This window comes from Paroedura picta, chromosome 1 (assembly GCF_049243985.1).
Source record: "Paroedura picta isolate Pp20150507F chromosome 1, Ppicta_v3.0, whole genome shotgun sequence".
Lineage (NCBI taxonomy): Eukaryota > Metazoa > Chordata > Lepidosauria > Squamata > Gekkonidae > Paroedura > Paroedura picta.
Window position 1 is genome coordinate 33,580,807 of NC_135369.1, and position 14,745 is coordinate 33,595,551.

General features: G+C 46.2%; 1 protein-coding gene across 13 annotated transcripts in view; it reads left to right on the forward strand.

Annotated features, from left to right (window-relative positions):
• Window positions 1-1,129: 1,129 nt before the first annotated feature.
• BCL11A (BCL11 transcription factor A) overlaps window positions 1,130-14,745 on the forward strand; it is a 198,475-nt gene continuing 184,859 nt past the window's right edge. For 6 of the 13 annotated variants that reach the window (XR_013230174.1, XR_013230175.1, XM_077333195.1 and 3 more), the window contains exons 1-2: window positions 1,364-1,878; window positions 8,640-8,969. Coding sequence is in view for 10 of the 13 variants with exons in the window: in XM_077333195.1 (XP_077189310.1) it covers window positions 1,824-1,878; window positions 8,640-8,969 (385 nt within the window). In the remaining 3 variants the exon portion in view is untranslated. Of the gene's footprint in view, window positions 1,242-1,360; window positions 1,879-8,639; window positions 8,970-14,217; window positions 14,282-14,745 lie in introns of those variants that run through there. The other 7 variants (XM_077333270.1, XM_077333290.1, XM_077333176.1 and 4 more) reach the window with 6 other exon arrangements.

Below are 14,745 nucleotides of genomic sequence, written 5' to 3' on the forward strand. Positions count from 1 at the left end.
TGTTGATCGGCCATAGTTTGAGGTGCTCCCCCGCCCTGTACTACAAATGTTCCTTCCTCTTTCTTCTTATCGACCGTCTAACTTAAAAAAAAAACATCCTGTTTTTAAAAAAGGCCCAACAACTTTAAATCCATTTTCTCTTCCTTATACAGTTCATTGCCAGAGAGTGGGGGCTTCTTCCTTTTTTTTTGAAACGTCCAGCATCAGGAACCTCAAAATACTTACTCCAGAGTAGCCTTATCGACTTCGAGGGATTCCCCCCCAGGACAAAGATCTCTTCCCTCGGCCCCCGGCCCAATCCTATCCTACCAAAAGGTCGCCGACCCCTTGAATACGTCGCAGCCGCTCTTTTGAAAAAACACTACCAGGCGTGAAAGACGCGTGCACCTTTCTCCCCGGGCTACGTTAAATTGTACACGCGGGGATTTGAACCCAGTACCGACAGGGGAGAACATTTCCAGGTACCCGGCTGGGGCAGTATATTTCGCCTTCATTTCTTAGCAAAACCGCGGGCAGCCAGCCACCTGATTAATTGCTTTTTAAGAAATAGGTTCGATACATATCCCTAGGTCTGTCCGCGGATATGAGCCATGACGCGCTAGATGGAGCCTCCAAGATTAGAGGCAGTATACCCCGGGCTGGCTGCCGGCGAGGCGCCTCTGCTCCCTACTCCAGCCCTGCCCGTGAGCTTCCCTGGGGGCCTCTGGCCACCGACAAACTGCGGCACTCCCCGGTCCGATCCAGCAGAGACCACTCTGAGCCTTCCCATCCATCTTTCCATCCGTTCCTTGTGATCTTGGGCAAGCAGCGTGCACGACCGCCCGTGTGCGCGCCTGTGCGCGTGCCTGCGCGCGAGCGCTGCTTCCAGTCGTCCACTCTGTGTTGAGCGAGGTAGCCGCGGTGAAAGGGAAATCACCTTTGCAATCGCTTTGGGTGTTGTATTATCCCCCCCCCCCCCGCTCAGTTTCTCCTTTCTAATCGCCTCTCTCCAATCGCCCCTGGCTTTTAAATTTCCCTCCAGCCTTTCAGTAACAATATTCAAAAAGAACCCCCCCCCCCCAATTCCAACTCTCCCTTCGTGCTCTCTGCCAATGTGCTGCCTCCCTCCCCCTCCCCCCCCCCGGGTCGGCGGTCACTCCTGGCTGGGCTTCTGCGCGCCTTTGCGCACTCCTTCCCCGCACGCCTCCCTTCGGAGCGGCGGCGGTGGCGGCGGCAGCAGCGTGTGCCTGATGTCTCGGAGGGTAACCCCCTCTCCCTCCTCCCTCTCCCCCCATCACTGGCCATTGGCTTGCCCTGCGATGGGCTCCCCCCCCCGACTCTTAGCGAGATCATGTCCAGCCCCTGATGACTGTCCATTGGCGTGGCGCACTCCTTCCCTCCACCCCCTTTCTCCAGTTTCGCCCTGCCCATGTTTTGTATGTCTGTGTCCAGCCAGTCGCTTGACGTTCAAGTTCGTAGGGACGTCACGTCCGCACTTGAACTTGTAGCTCAGGGGGGCTTTTGCCATTTTTTTCATCTCTCTCTCCCTCTCTCTCTCTCTCCTTTCTCTCTCTTCTTTTTTCCCTCTCTCTCTCTCTCTCTCCCTCTCTTGCACAGAAAGGAAAAAAAAGGAAAAGAAAAAAAAGAAAAGAAAAGCCATGACTGCTATCCCACAATTCATCTTCCCCGCGCCATCTTTGTATTATTTCTAATTTATTTTGGATGTCAAAAGACATTGATGAAGATATTTTCTCGGGAGTCTCCTTCCTTTCTAACCCGGCGCTTCCCGATGTGATCCGTGCAAGAGAGCTCGCCGCGCGCCCGCCCGAGCAGCCGCCACCACCATGTCGCGCCGCAAGCAAGGGAAACCCCAGCACTTAAGCAAACGGGAATTTTCACGTAAGTAGACCTCCTTGCCTGCCTGCCTAATCCCCCCCCCATCCCTTGCAATATAGATGCACTTTTTATTTTTGCACAGTCTAAATCCGGCTCATTTCAAGTCTTTCTTTTTGTTGCATGCATTTTCTTTCTTCCTTTCTTTTCGAGTTTTGGAAATGAAAAACAGCAACTCACCTTAAAGTCAGTTTCATCCCCCCCTGCAAGAGTAGCCCCTCGCTCACTTTTCAAGCCATCTCCTTCGGCATTCGTCCGCTCGCTCAAAGTCCCATTTAATTCTCTCCCCCCACCCCCCATTGATTCTACTATAGCTCTTGTGCCGGAAGAGAGAGCGCGAGAGCGTGCATAGATGTGTGCGTGTGCCTGCAGCTTGCAAAAGAATTGCAACTTACAAGAAGCAAGGCGAGAGCAGATCTTGCAAAAGAGAAGACCAGAGATGCTGGGCGCGAGCTTCGGGGGGGGGCGTTATCTGTGTGCAAAAGAAATGCGCGTGTTTCTAACCTAAGTTAAAACCTCTTCACACGAGGCGAGGCAAGAGAGAAATCTAGATCCGGAGATCTCGGGGCACGCAGTCGGATGCAACCTCCCCCTTCCCTCGACTCTGGTTTTCTTGCCTTCGTCCAATTCCCGTTTATTATTGTTATTATTTTTTTCTCCCCATGGCACGACAAATGTGCAAAAGGGGACCTTTTTCGCGGCTTCTTTTGTCTCCACCGGCGAGATCGGGGTGGTGCTGGTGGGAGATCGCCCACCCCCCCACTCCTCCGTGCGTGTCCCGCTCCTTTCTCTCTCTCTCTCTCTCTCTCCCCCCCCCCAACCCTGCACGGCGAAAGGGCAGCAGAGGGGCAGACGCGGCGTCTGTGTTTGGCCGGAGCTTTGGGGCTCCGCTTCTCTCCGCTCGCCCCGCCACAATTAGCTCGCCTTCCCCCAATCAAGCGGCTGCTCTCGCCCGCGGTCTGCCGTCCCCCTCCCTCCTCTGCCCTCCTCCTCAGCCCCCAAACTCCTGCTTTGCACAAACTTGGGCTCGCAGGGAAGGCAGGCGAGCGAAGAGCGAGGTCGGAGCACGGTTGGTGTGTCGAGGAGGGAGACGCATTCCCCTCCTCTCGCTCCCTCTCGTACTATTTTTTGGAAGATTTTCAAAAAAAAAAAAAAAAAGTGGAAGTGGATTTTGATTGGGAAAAATCTCGTGTCTGAATGTTTACAAGCGCCGCGTGTGCTCCGGACTCGCTGCCAGCAAACAGACAAGGAGAACAAACGCGTTGGGAAGGAGCGAAAAAATTGCAACGTCCACAAGGCGCGGGCAGGCGAGAGACGGCTCCGAGCACAAGTCCCGATCGAGCGGCGCGGGTCTCAGCCCAGTTAGGGGAGGGCAAAGGCGGCATGGAAGAAGAGCAACGATCATAAAGGCTTCTCTCCCCCCCGCCCCCCCCCCGCCCGGCTTCTCAGCACAAGGAGAAAACGCGGTTTTGTTTTTTAATCGAAAATCGCTTCTCTCCCTCCTCCGCGCGAGGCTTGGCGCTCCCCTTTCTCTTTGCCCCCAAGCCAAGCCGCGCACAAAAGCTTTGAGCGCCTGCTTGGCTTGCAACACAAAAGGGAAGTCTCGTCTGGCGGGGGGGGGGGGAGGTGGGGGGTTGGCGGTGCTGGTGGCGGCGGCGAAGAGATGAAATACTACCAGTGCGGTGTTTGCGACAGGAACCAAAACATAAAAATTGCGTGCTCTTCTTTTTAGGTGGTTTTGTTACACATCTCCCCCCCACCCCCACTTTAGTTTGCAAGAGGACTTTCCCCTCTCCGCTTTTGTCAAAAAGTTTGCATTTCCCCCGTCTCCCCCCTCCCCAAATGACCCCTGCCTGCATTGCAATGCAGGCGAATGCCGGTGTGGCCTCAGAGTCCATTAATTGAAACCACCCCTAAAAGCAGGTTTAACCCTCCCCTCCCAGCACACTGAAAGCGGGTAAAGTGGTTATTAAATTCTTTTTCGAGTTTCCTTTTCAGTTTGTTATCTTTCCCCCTTCTTTTCCGGTGATTTGGGACTTTGTGTGTCCAGAGAGAGTTGTGTTGTCTATTGCAACATAACTGTCACACTTCTGAAAGGGCCTATCACTGCCCAAACACGTTGCAACCACAGGCCTGCCTTCCTCTCTTCGACCAAACTGATAACCTAATTTGACTTTTATCACCAAGGTTCTATCTTTGGAGGGGGGGGGGGAAGAAGAGAACAGTGTCTCTTTGAAGACCTTAACCCTCTTTCTAATAAGTTGCTGGTAGCCCCGTTCCCCCCCCACCCAATATTCTTGGACAGTGAAAAATTAAACACACACACATCCTATATAACCAGGTGTGTCTTTTCAAATATATCGGTGGAAAGCTTTGTTAGGCCAAGCAGTACAGATGCTGTGCAAGTTGTTATGCCCCCCCCCCCAATCATGGAAGAAAAGGGGTGGGGTGGGAATCTATAGGAGAGTTGGGTTAAAACAGTTTCTCCCGCCTTAAAAATGCTCGTTTTGGCCGCTAGGAGGCAGAGTCCGATCAAAAAAGCGCCACAAACTTGCACTTGATTCTCTTGGTTTTTTCATTGGAGGGGTGGGGGCGTATTTGTGAGCATGTGGAGGGTTCCCCCCCTTCTCCGTCCAAGTAATTCCACCCCCCCTTTGTTCTTAATTTTATCTTGTTGTGTTGATGCTGGGAGAAAAGAAGCAAAAGCGCCCAGTGCTTAGAAACGACACCTTCCCTGGCCCACCTTTCAGATTCTCAGTTGCTGTGATACCTGGTCCCCATAGCCTTCCATTGGAAAGAAGTGGGGGCAGCGGGGGGGGGGAGACTTCTGGGTTGATCAGGACCGCTAGCAACTTGGCATTCGATTTTGCCCCTTCTCAAAGGAAAACATCCCTATGATCCTAAGTGCGGAGATCAGCCAGAGACAATAAAAAGGTCTGAGATACTACCTGAATTATTCTTTTGATGTATGCACATATACATTTAAATATATACACAGCCACCCACCCTGGCGTTGCTAAGGAATTGCACCACGAAAGTTGAAGCCTGCGACTGCAAAGAGCCAAGGGTGTGCATTTCTTTCCAGTGACTTCTTATTTCTTTGGCTTGACTTGGAAGGCATCAGCTTTTGTTTGGGTGGCTTGATGAGGATGTGCTATCACCTCTCCCTCCCCTTCAGCCTTATTTTAAATCAGAGTTTAAAAAATAGTTTATTTATTTTTAAGAGGGTAGATCGCAAAGTGAGTAGCTGGTCTGGGGTGGCAGGCAAGGAAACACCCTGCCTCGGTCTGCACGTGTTTGCTCACGAAGGTCCCCTTTCCTTAGGCTTCTGTCCGTCTCCATTGTGCTTCTTCTCAAGTTCGTTCCCATTCACCTAACTGCGGCATGCTCTCCCCCCCCCCCCTTTCCGTGTGTTTTTAAACAATGCACCCTCCCCTCCAAGCTTGGCTTTCATGTGTGGTTTTCTAACCGTTAAACTAATCTTGGGATACACGTGGAGGTAAACTTGAAATTTGGGCTCTTGGGTCCTTTTCATTTTTAAAAAAAGATTTGTTTTGTTTCATGGCTTGCAGGCAAGGCTTGATATCCTTGCAAAATCCATGTTTCAAATACAAAAAAATTACATTTTCTAACATGGAAAATGTTCCCTCCCCTCTTTTCTACTTCTTCTGTCTTCATCTCCCTAGCTTTTGGAAAGACATGGCTTTGTTTTTAAATTTACCCACTTCTCCTCTCCCTATTTGCTCTCTTTTTAAGGTTCATATTTATAAAGAAAAGCTACAATATTTTTCTTTGAGATCTCTTGTCATAGGAAATTTTAAACAGCAGAATCAAATGCACAAATATCTAGGTAGCTAAGGCCATGGAATTTCAAAAAATATAGCAGGCAAATGAGCAGCAAATATGAACTGGAACTCTCTATGAGGCACCTGGTTTAAAATGACGGCAGGAATAATGTTGTCCCTAGAATATTTACCTTACCAAGCCAAAGCTTTTGTAAAGAGCTTAGTTCTATTTTTTTATAAAAAAAAACGTTGCTCCATCATTCTTTTTAATTAGCAATCATTTATGTTAAGAATGGTGGGAGGGGAAAGGTGGAGGTTAGGGGGGTTTAGATTTGTATGTTTGAGTATCTTGTTAGTCTCAAGAACTTTTGTCTCCTATAAAATTAATTGGCTGAAATGCGGAAGAGTAATCAAAGCTTTTGAGCTGCTGATTTTGCTGAGAACCCATCCTGGATTTAGAGATTTGCAGAAATCTCTTTCTCGTGTTGTGTGTGTATGTCTGTGTATGTTGGTGGCTATTGTTTAGCATGACTTTTAACTGCCTAAAAAAGGTACTGTCTGCTGTGCAAAATCATATTACTTATTTCATGAGCACATCAGGCCTAAGAAACAAGAAAATGTTGCAGTTGAACTAACCAGATAAGCAGAGGTTCCTGTTACCGAGAAATACTTAATTTTTCTGACATCTTGTTGCTTGGAATGTACTCCAAAGTTTGCACTGAAAAAATAATTCAAGTTAAAATATCTTAGAGAAAGAGAGAGAGAGAGAGAGAGAGAGAGAGAGAGAGAGCTGTTAGGACTACCTGCCCTTGTGTTCCCATTTAATCAAAATGCAACCTGATATTCAGTCTTCCAGAAAGAAAGAAAAAATTGCACTGTGCCCTCACACTTGTTCTTTTTCCTTGGTACTTATGGAAAAACTCACATATGTATTACCGTAAATGGTCAGTGCCCTTAGATGAGTACCTACATGGGCTGAAGACTTTTCAGCATTAAAAAAGAACGTTCTATCACTGACCTTACCTTAAATTGGGAGTAATTTTGAAGGACAGAAATTATAGCCATTTGTTCTGTTTAGAAACCAAGTATGAGAGATGCAGACTGACTTCAATATGATTTTGTTCTGCACGTTTGGGAGTTACTCTTTGATGCCCTCTTAAAGTCATGTCCCACCCCCCACCCCTGGTCTGCCTAGCTAGGACTGAAAATAAATTCAACTTAAATTTGCTAGGGGTTTTTCTTTTTTTTTTTGCACCTTATCAAAACCTGTTCCAATACGGTGCAGTCAAATTAAAATCTATTTTTTGATTCTCTGTGGCTTTAAGTTCATTAAACGTGAAATGGGCTGCATGCTAAAGAAGGTCAGCCTGATTAACTGTTGAGGTGTTGGTCCTCCTGCCTTTCTTCCCACAACTGTCCACCGCATTTGATACTTTGCAAGAATGCCATTTCATGTTTGTTTATGGGCAAGAGGGCTGGGGATGGTAGCTGTAGAGGAAACGCAAGCCAGGCTGGATTTTTTGGGATCTCTTTGGAATCAAGAATGGTCCCCGTTTTTGCCCAGATAATTCAAGATAAAGTAACGGGGGGGGGGGGTGGCACCTTAGTACAGGTCTGTCTTGTCAAACTATCCACTGATAACAGGGTGTGCACAAACGGGCTTCTTAATGGAGCTTTCTGGAGTTCCTACAGGAAATTAATCAACTCTGACAACATTAGGAAAGGTACTTCAAATCCAGATAAAAGACTTACCCCTCTTGTCATGAAAGCTCAGATTCAATTGGCTTTAAACAGATTTTTAACCTAAGGAAGACCACCGGTACTAACATGTTTTTGAATGATTGGGCATTCCTTTCCTTGGGGGAGGGGGGAAGCCCACCTGACACTAATTGGATTATTTTCTTATGTCTCCAGTTGTATCATATTTCCTTAAACCAAGGTTAGCACTTGCTAGCTTGGAGATGTATGTCACTTTTTTCCCTGGGTGGCACAGTTGAAAATTAGAAAATTGTTTCGAAGCAACAGAATATATAGATTTCCCTTGGATTAGCATTATCTTCCTTTTCCCTTTTCTCTCTCTCTCTCTCTCTTTTTTTTGTAGCTGAGATTCTTTCTGTGGTTATATGTGTATGACACAGAGCATGCAGATGTGCCTTGAAAGACACAGCGGAGCTGTTTGGGTGCTGTTTGCCAGTTGACAGGCCAGCACATGCAAGCTATTTAGCTCTGTGATTATGTGTACTTGTATTTTCATAGCCATGTACACATACACACATTAGCTCCTACCTGCAGCCTTAAACAATACATAGTGCCCAAACGTCTGGTACTAGCCATGAAAACAAAAAAACAAACCCATAGAACATACACACAGAAAGAGAGATTTGTCGATATAGTTTCCTTAGTCTTACTTCTGAAGGCCTTTGGAAAGTGTTAAGAACAACCTAATTCCCTTCCAGTGTTTTTATTGCATTGATTTGTTTGTTCAGAAGAGCAGATTTGCTTGGGCCCTCCTGTCACAGAGAGAGACTCTGAAGGGGGCCCTTCTGTCAGCACTGCTGATAAATTCGTTTTCCTGTTGAAATGACAACAAAGGGGAAGCTCTCTTGCCATCTTGCGGTAGGGCCTGGGCCGACTTAATCTTATTTATCTCTTAAAAAAAAAAAGAAGCAAATGAGAACTTTAAAAATGGGGGTACATTGGGTTCCCTTCTTCTGCAATTGCCCCTTTATTTTATGAAAGTTCCCTGACATGTTCCTTTATGACTTTTCTGTAGAATACAAGGGATATCCAGCAACATGTTAGGGTAAAGGTGAGACACTGTAATTCCCACAGTTCTTTGATATCTATTTTTGGAAACATTTCTTTGTGCAGGGGTAGCTCTTCTACCCACCCCCATCCATCCTTCCTTCTCCTCTCTGAAATATTGAAATTGTCCCCACCCTGAGATATTAAAATAGTTCTTTCTGTCCTCTCCAACTGCAGCCGAACCTCTAGAAGCCATTCTCACCGATGATGAACCAGATCATGGTACGTTGGGAGCTCCAGAAGGGGACCACGACCTCCTTACATGTGGCCAGTGTCAGATGAACTTCCCATTGGGGGACATCCTTATTTTTATCGAGCACAAACGGAAACAATGCAATGGCACTCTTTGCCTAGAGAAGGCTGTGGATAAGCCCCCTTCGCCCTCGCCGAGCGAGCTGAGAAAAGCATCCAATCCGGTGGAGGTTGGCATCCAGGTCACGCCCGAGGATGACGATTGTTTGTCAACGTCATCTAGAGGAATTTGCCCTAAACAGGAACATATAGCAGGTAAATCGAGGCGATGAGGGGGGTGGGAGAAGCAATTGCCAAGTGTATTGCTTGCCCGTTTGAAGCCTGGAGTTTGCAGAAGGCCTGCAGTCTTGCTCTGCTAACTCGTACAAAGCATATCTGTTTATATGAAGTCCATGCATACAGACCATTTCCTTATGGCTCTGTGTCGATTCTTCAGTGAGCTGCTCTGTGTCCTTTTGTTTTTGTTTAAATTCTTAGCCGTAGGCATTCTGTACGCTTCTTTTGGAGTAGTACTGCAGAAAGCACGGATGTAACACTGGAGCACCCCCACCCAAGCCTACCCAAATTAATTAACTCCTAAGACTTTTATTCCACCTTGTCTCCACCAACTCACCCAAGGGAGAAGTCTGTGGGGAGTAGGCATCCCTTTAGCCTTTATGGCTATGCCACGCTCCGTGTTTATAAGCACCCACAGAAACATTAACACCACTTTAGGTTCTAGCATCTAGTGTCATGAGGGGGCAGTTCTGGCATCTCAACTAGTGCATTTTATTTACGCCCACTATCTATGCCGTGAACATGTCCTGCAAGATCCGATTGGATGTCCCTTCCTAGCCGAGGCCTATTCTGTATTTAGAGTCCTGTGGAACCATGGCAAACATAATTTCTGTACAAAGTCTGGAATGGACCATGAATGCCACCCTATCTCCCGGTTCTCTGGGCACCCATTCCCCAAATATGTAGGCACTCGTCTTACAAAACGGTCCACGCACAATTAATTCTGCAGCCTCCTGCGCATCCGCTCCAAAATTCGAATCTCAGCACCACCCTTGACTGCTAGAACTGGCTGCATTGTCTTTCTGCTTCCCCCCTTTTAATTATTATTTCTTGCAAACTCCAGAAAGGGGTGGGGGGAAGAAGGGTTAATACCACCCAGCCTCCGATCCATACTGGCTGTCACTGTGTGGGTTGTAATTAAAGGCAGCCCCTTGGCGAAGTGACACGGCTGACCTTGACTTTCAGATGCCATTTTCCACTGCCCAGGCCAGAGTCGAGAGGGCAGTTGCTGAAGCGCACAGGCCTGCTTCTTGGAAAAGTTTAAGGGCATGCTGCAGATTTCAAAAGGTTGGTTTGACAGAGGAGGAGGCCTGCTTTCTGCAATCCTGCCTCCTCAGCCAAATGATAAATGCTCCCCCCACCCCCCCGTCCCTTGTCTCTGATGCAGTTTTGACAGATGTATCTTGATTTTCTTCTGTGGCTTTACACTGCCACATGTCACCCATACAAATGTCCGAGGCGGGTTGGCTTTTTGGGCATGTGAACAATCTGAACGTGCAATTTAAGGGAAAAATCAAATGTAACGGGTGCAGTTCCCTGCAGTTAATCATTTTTCCCCTCCTCCCCCCCTTTAATTACTGGCAAGATGCTGCAGCCTGCTGCCGTGTTTTAAATCGAGGCGAAAAGACGTTTGAAGTTAATACAAACGCAGATAGGTCTGTTTGGCTAATAAGGCCTGTTTTAGTTGTTAGGATCCAGATGGCGAAACGAGAACGGCATCTCTTGGCCTTCAGTAGTGCTTGAAAAATATGCAGCCTCCCAGTCGACATACGCATCCAATAAAAGCAGGAGAGAAGGCCAGGGCAGTTTTGCATAAAGTATCACTTGGGCTATTGTTTGAACAGCCTCAGGGATGTTATAGCACGAAGAGGAACACAGTATGTAAGTCACATGTTGTCTTGCCTTTATCCATATATCAATATCAATGAAGGTAGATGTCATAGACAGAGGTATGTACACACATGCAGAAATACGAGAGCAATTCACAGGCCACTTAAACTGGCATAGCCTGATCAATGCTGATAGATCTGGACCAGAATTTGGACTGTGACTTACTTCCTGTGGCAGCTATAGGGACTAACAGGCTATTCCCTTTCCAACCTTCCATGCGGTAATTAAAATCCACTTTGCCTGTATATCGTTGAGTGTGTGTTGTGTGTGTGTGTGTGTCTAACAGAGAAAACACGCTTTGGCATAATATAAGTGAAATGAGATTGAAGCATTAAATTGAGCTACAATATATGCTAAGGGTTTTTTGTTTTTGAAATTTGCACATACATGCTTTTGACATTTGAGTTTGAATTCAGGCCTGTCAGCCTGTCGGGGGATTTTGCAGGGAGTGAGATATGCAACACAGTGCACAAATTTGACTGCCAAAAATGCAGTTTTTGATCACAGAGAATGGGATCCTTAGATATGCATTAGCAGTTAGAACACAAAGAAGAGATGTGCTTGCTAATGAATGCCAGGCTCAGAAGCAGCATTCAAGCCCAAATTTTAAATTGCTGCATTTGCAGTTCCAAGAGATTTTGTGCTGGTGAAGTTTTCTTGCTAAGAACATGCATGTGTGTGTGTGAGTGAGTGTAATGGGCCAACCTCCTTGTCTTTAGTAGCATTTCCATGCCCCCATGCATATTTAAATCTTCCCATGCTGTTGGTTTTTTGGAGAAAACTATCATACAGAACAAGCTAGGAGACATCTTTTACTGTCTCAACTGGATAAGAGCTTAAAGATTTGACAGAATTCTGGTTCGGATGTAGGTGGTAGAAGCAGCATATATAAGCATAAACAGAAAAGATGATGCAGAACCAGGATAAATACTGACCCTCTCTTACCTGAAATTTTTGCTTTTAATATCTCTGCCTGAAAGAGTTCTGTGAAATTAAAAAAAAAAACCCATCCACTCTTTTGAAAATTAGTTGGCCCTCTAAGAGGTAGTTCTCCACTGGTTCTCAAGTTCTGAAGTTCATGCTGCCTTAGTGGCAATGCCTAACCATTTTAATTCCATTTGTGTAGCCCCTTCATACATATCACTGTAAATTGCAGACTGTTCCCCCTTTAGACTGTAAATTGCAGACTGTTCCCCCTTCAGCTTTAGACTGAGGTTTCCATGGACTTGTACTATATATTTTATGTAACTGCTTGCCTGAATGTATCTAGATCTCTGCGTATATATTTCGAATGCCCCACTCCTCAGCATAACTCCGTGTCCAAATTACTCTAGGTAAGCAATGCTTCAGTTGTTCCAAACTTCTGCTTATTTTGATCCTCTTGACCACTTAGATAAATAAGGGTGTACTTTATGTGCATTGTAAAAAGCAGCATGCTGCATTTAAAAGGATGACAATTGGAGACTCGTTCCCTTATCTGTAGCATGTAGCCTGAACGGCTGCAGCCTAAACGTACAGTGGTGACCGTTATGTCACGTGCTGTCCACGTTCTGAGAGGAAAGGAGGTATGATTAGAGAAGCAGGCGGCTGCCGGAAGGGATTTCTGATCTTCTGTGTACTGCAGGCATGCTAAATCACCAAATATGGAGTAACCCTTTGGTGATGTAACACGGTATTTACATATTGAACGTCTCTGTTTAAAAGACAAAACGCAGTGTCTGTCAAGCAAGAATTAAGTGTGTGTGTGTGTGGGGGGGGGGGAGCGACAAAGACCTGCTCAGCAGCAAAGGGGTACCAAATAGGTTGCTAGGTCCAAAATGCAGCTGGCACTTACAAGAAGGAAAGCTTTTCTTCTGTAGGTGGTCCCTCTCTTCCTGAACTCCAGCCTATTTGTATCGCTTGATACAAGCCAGCCTGTGAGTAAGCTAACTGCTCACAAGTGTAAAGCATGCAGGATTATCCTTCTGCCGGAAACCAGTGTCCTCTTGCCAGGGGTTGGCATTAGTGCTTCTCACAAGCAAAATGAACTGGTATCTCTTTAGTTCATCCTCTCAGAAACGGGCAGCAGTAATTCTGGTTCTTATTTTAGGGCTGGGAAACTGAGTCTGGTGGAGTAGAGAGTTGCTCATGATGATGTGGGCAGCTCAGAGCAGAAAAGGGACCAGGTTCAGATTTTTCAGTCCTCAGGGCAGCCTTTTCTGGACTTAATGCTGGTGGACGCTTTCAGCCTTGTTCTTCTAAAAGAGCTCTCTGAGGTATTTCCTAATATTTCAGAATAAACATGACACGCAAGAGACTGGGGTTTGGTAAAGAACCCCCAAACAGTTGCTTCTGGCTGTTCTTCAGTATAAAAAGACTGGGACAGAAAAGATCTTGCACTTGATTTATTCATTTGGAATAAGCACCCCTACCCCTGTACGGTTCCCCTTTGTCCCTGGCACTGAAAAGGTGGTGATGAGAAAGGCACCCTTTAACCTTCTTTTGTCTTTATTAATTTGCATTTAGAGTTCTTTCATTTCATGTTAAAAACTAGATACAGAATAGGTAGCACAGGAGCAATATGTTTGTTTCTAAGGGCTGGTAGAAAAGGTTTCACTGTCTCTCCCTCATGACCTGTCTTCTTCAGGGAGGCTGACTGCTGATGGACTCAGGTGTGCGGGAGGAGAAGGGACAAATGCCGTTTGGTTCCTAAAAGGGAAAAGGGATATTGCCCACTAATGGGCTGGTGTGTTGAATGTATGTATGTTTCTGTGTGGGGCAATGCACAGGGTGAATTCTGCTGTACATGGGTGAGTGGATTTGGGCAGTGACAGGGTTGAGAGACAAAGTCATGTTTAAATAATGCCTGAGAATGCAGTAAGATGGCTAAAGGCTCTTATTAAGGGTTTTTAGGCTGTATAATTTACGGTGAACCAACTAGCATTTTAGGCAATTGATCTGTGGGATTCAGTCTCCACAATTAAGAGGGCACCTTTTTTTTTTGAGGCTGTTTCTGGGTTTGGTATGTTACTGTAATGAGGAACAAAGGAGAATATTAACGATCAGATCTCAAGTGTGAACGACTGTTTATTCCATAGGAAAAGATCAATGTATGTTAACATCCCTTCCTGACAAGACTGTAGACATTTTTGGTAATGTTCACATATATTCTTTACTCATCAATTAATACATAGATTAAAAGTTACTCAAAAATTGTGCGATGTGTTGGTACCACCTAGTTCGGAGGTGGGCAGTGGCAAACCACAATTCTGTGTCTCTTGCCTGAAAAAGGGGGTTGCCGTAAGTCAGCTGTGACTTGACAGCAAACAAAATACCCTAGTTTGGGTTATTCATAAAGGATGGGAGCCACTGGTTCCCTTCTGCAAAGTGATGAATTGTCCACTGACAGAAGGTTCCTTCAACTGTAGAACCAGTCTTCATCCACTGGAAGATTTGTCACTTAGTGAAAGGGGAACCACAGGATCCAACCTGATATCATTACCAAGAATCCTGCACTCTAGGTTTTGTCAGGGAAAGGGAAACAGCAGAGAACTGGGAGAGGCAAAGTGAGAAGATAAGCAAATTCAGCAGCATGCACTTGGGCTCCCTTTCAGCTGGCAGGGAAGAACTCTTCGTTGCTGGTAATTCTTAGTTGCTGGTAACATATCCACCGTAAATTAAGTTATTGCTGCTCCCTTTTACGCTGGTTTGTGCAAAGTAATTTACATAGTGTTTTATCCTGTGATAATCCTGGCAAGGTAGCTAGTTAAAGTTTTTCATGTTACAGATGAAAGGCTATGATGGCATTTTGCCCAAGACCTCACATTGACTGTGTAATCTCTGGCAGGACACAAACATGGGTCCTTAAGACCCATGGAGTATCCAGACACACTGTGGTTGCCTTTGCAGCTTGGTTTACATACCTCCAGTGCAGGAGCTGGGCATACTCTCTCTCCTGCTTGCATTGCCTGTTCGGCTTAACTCAGTGGAGAAGGTTGATCTGTGTTCATTTCTTTAACTGCTGGCACTTGTTCTCCTTATAAAAATGAATGGGGCAGCTTGGATGTACAAGAGCTCTGGGCGTGCAGAGGTCTCTGGACTAGGG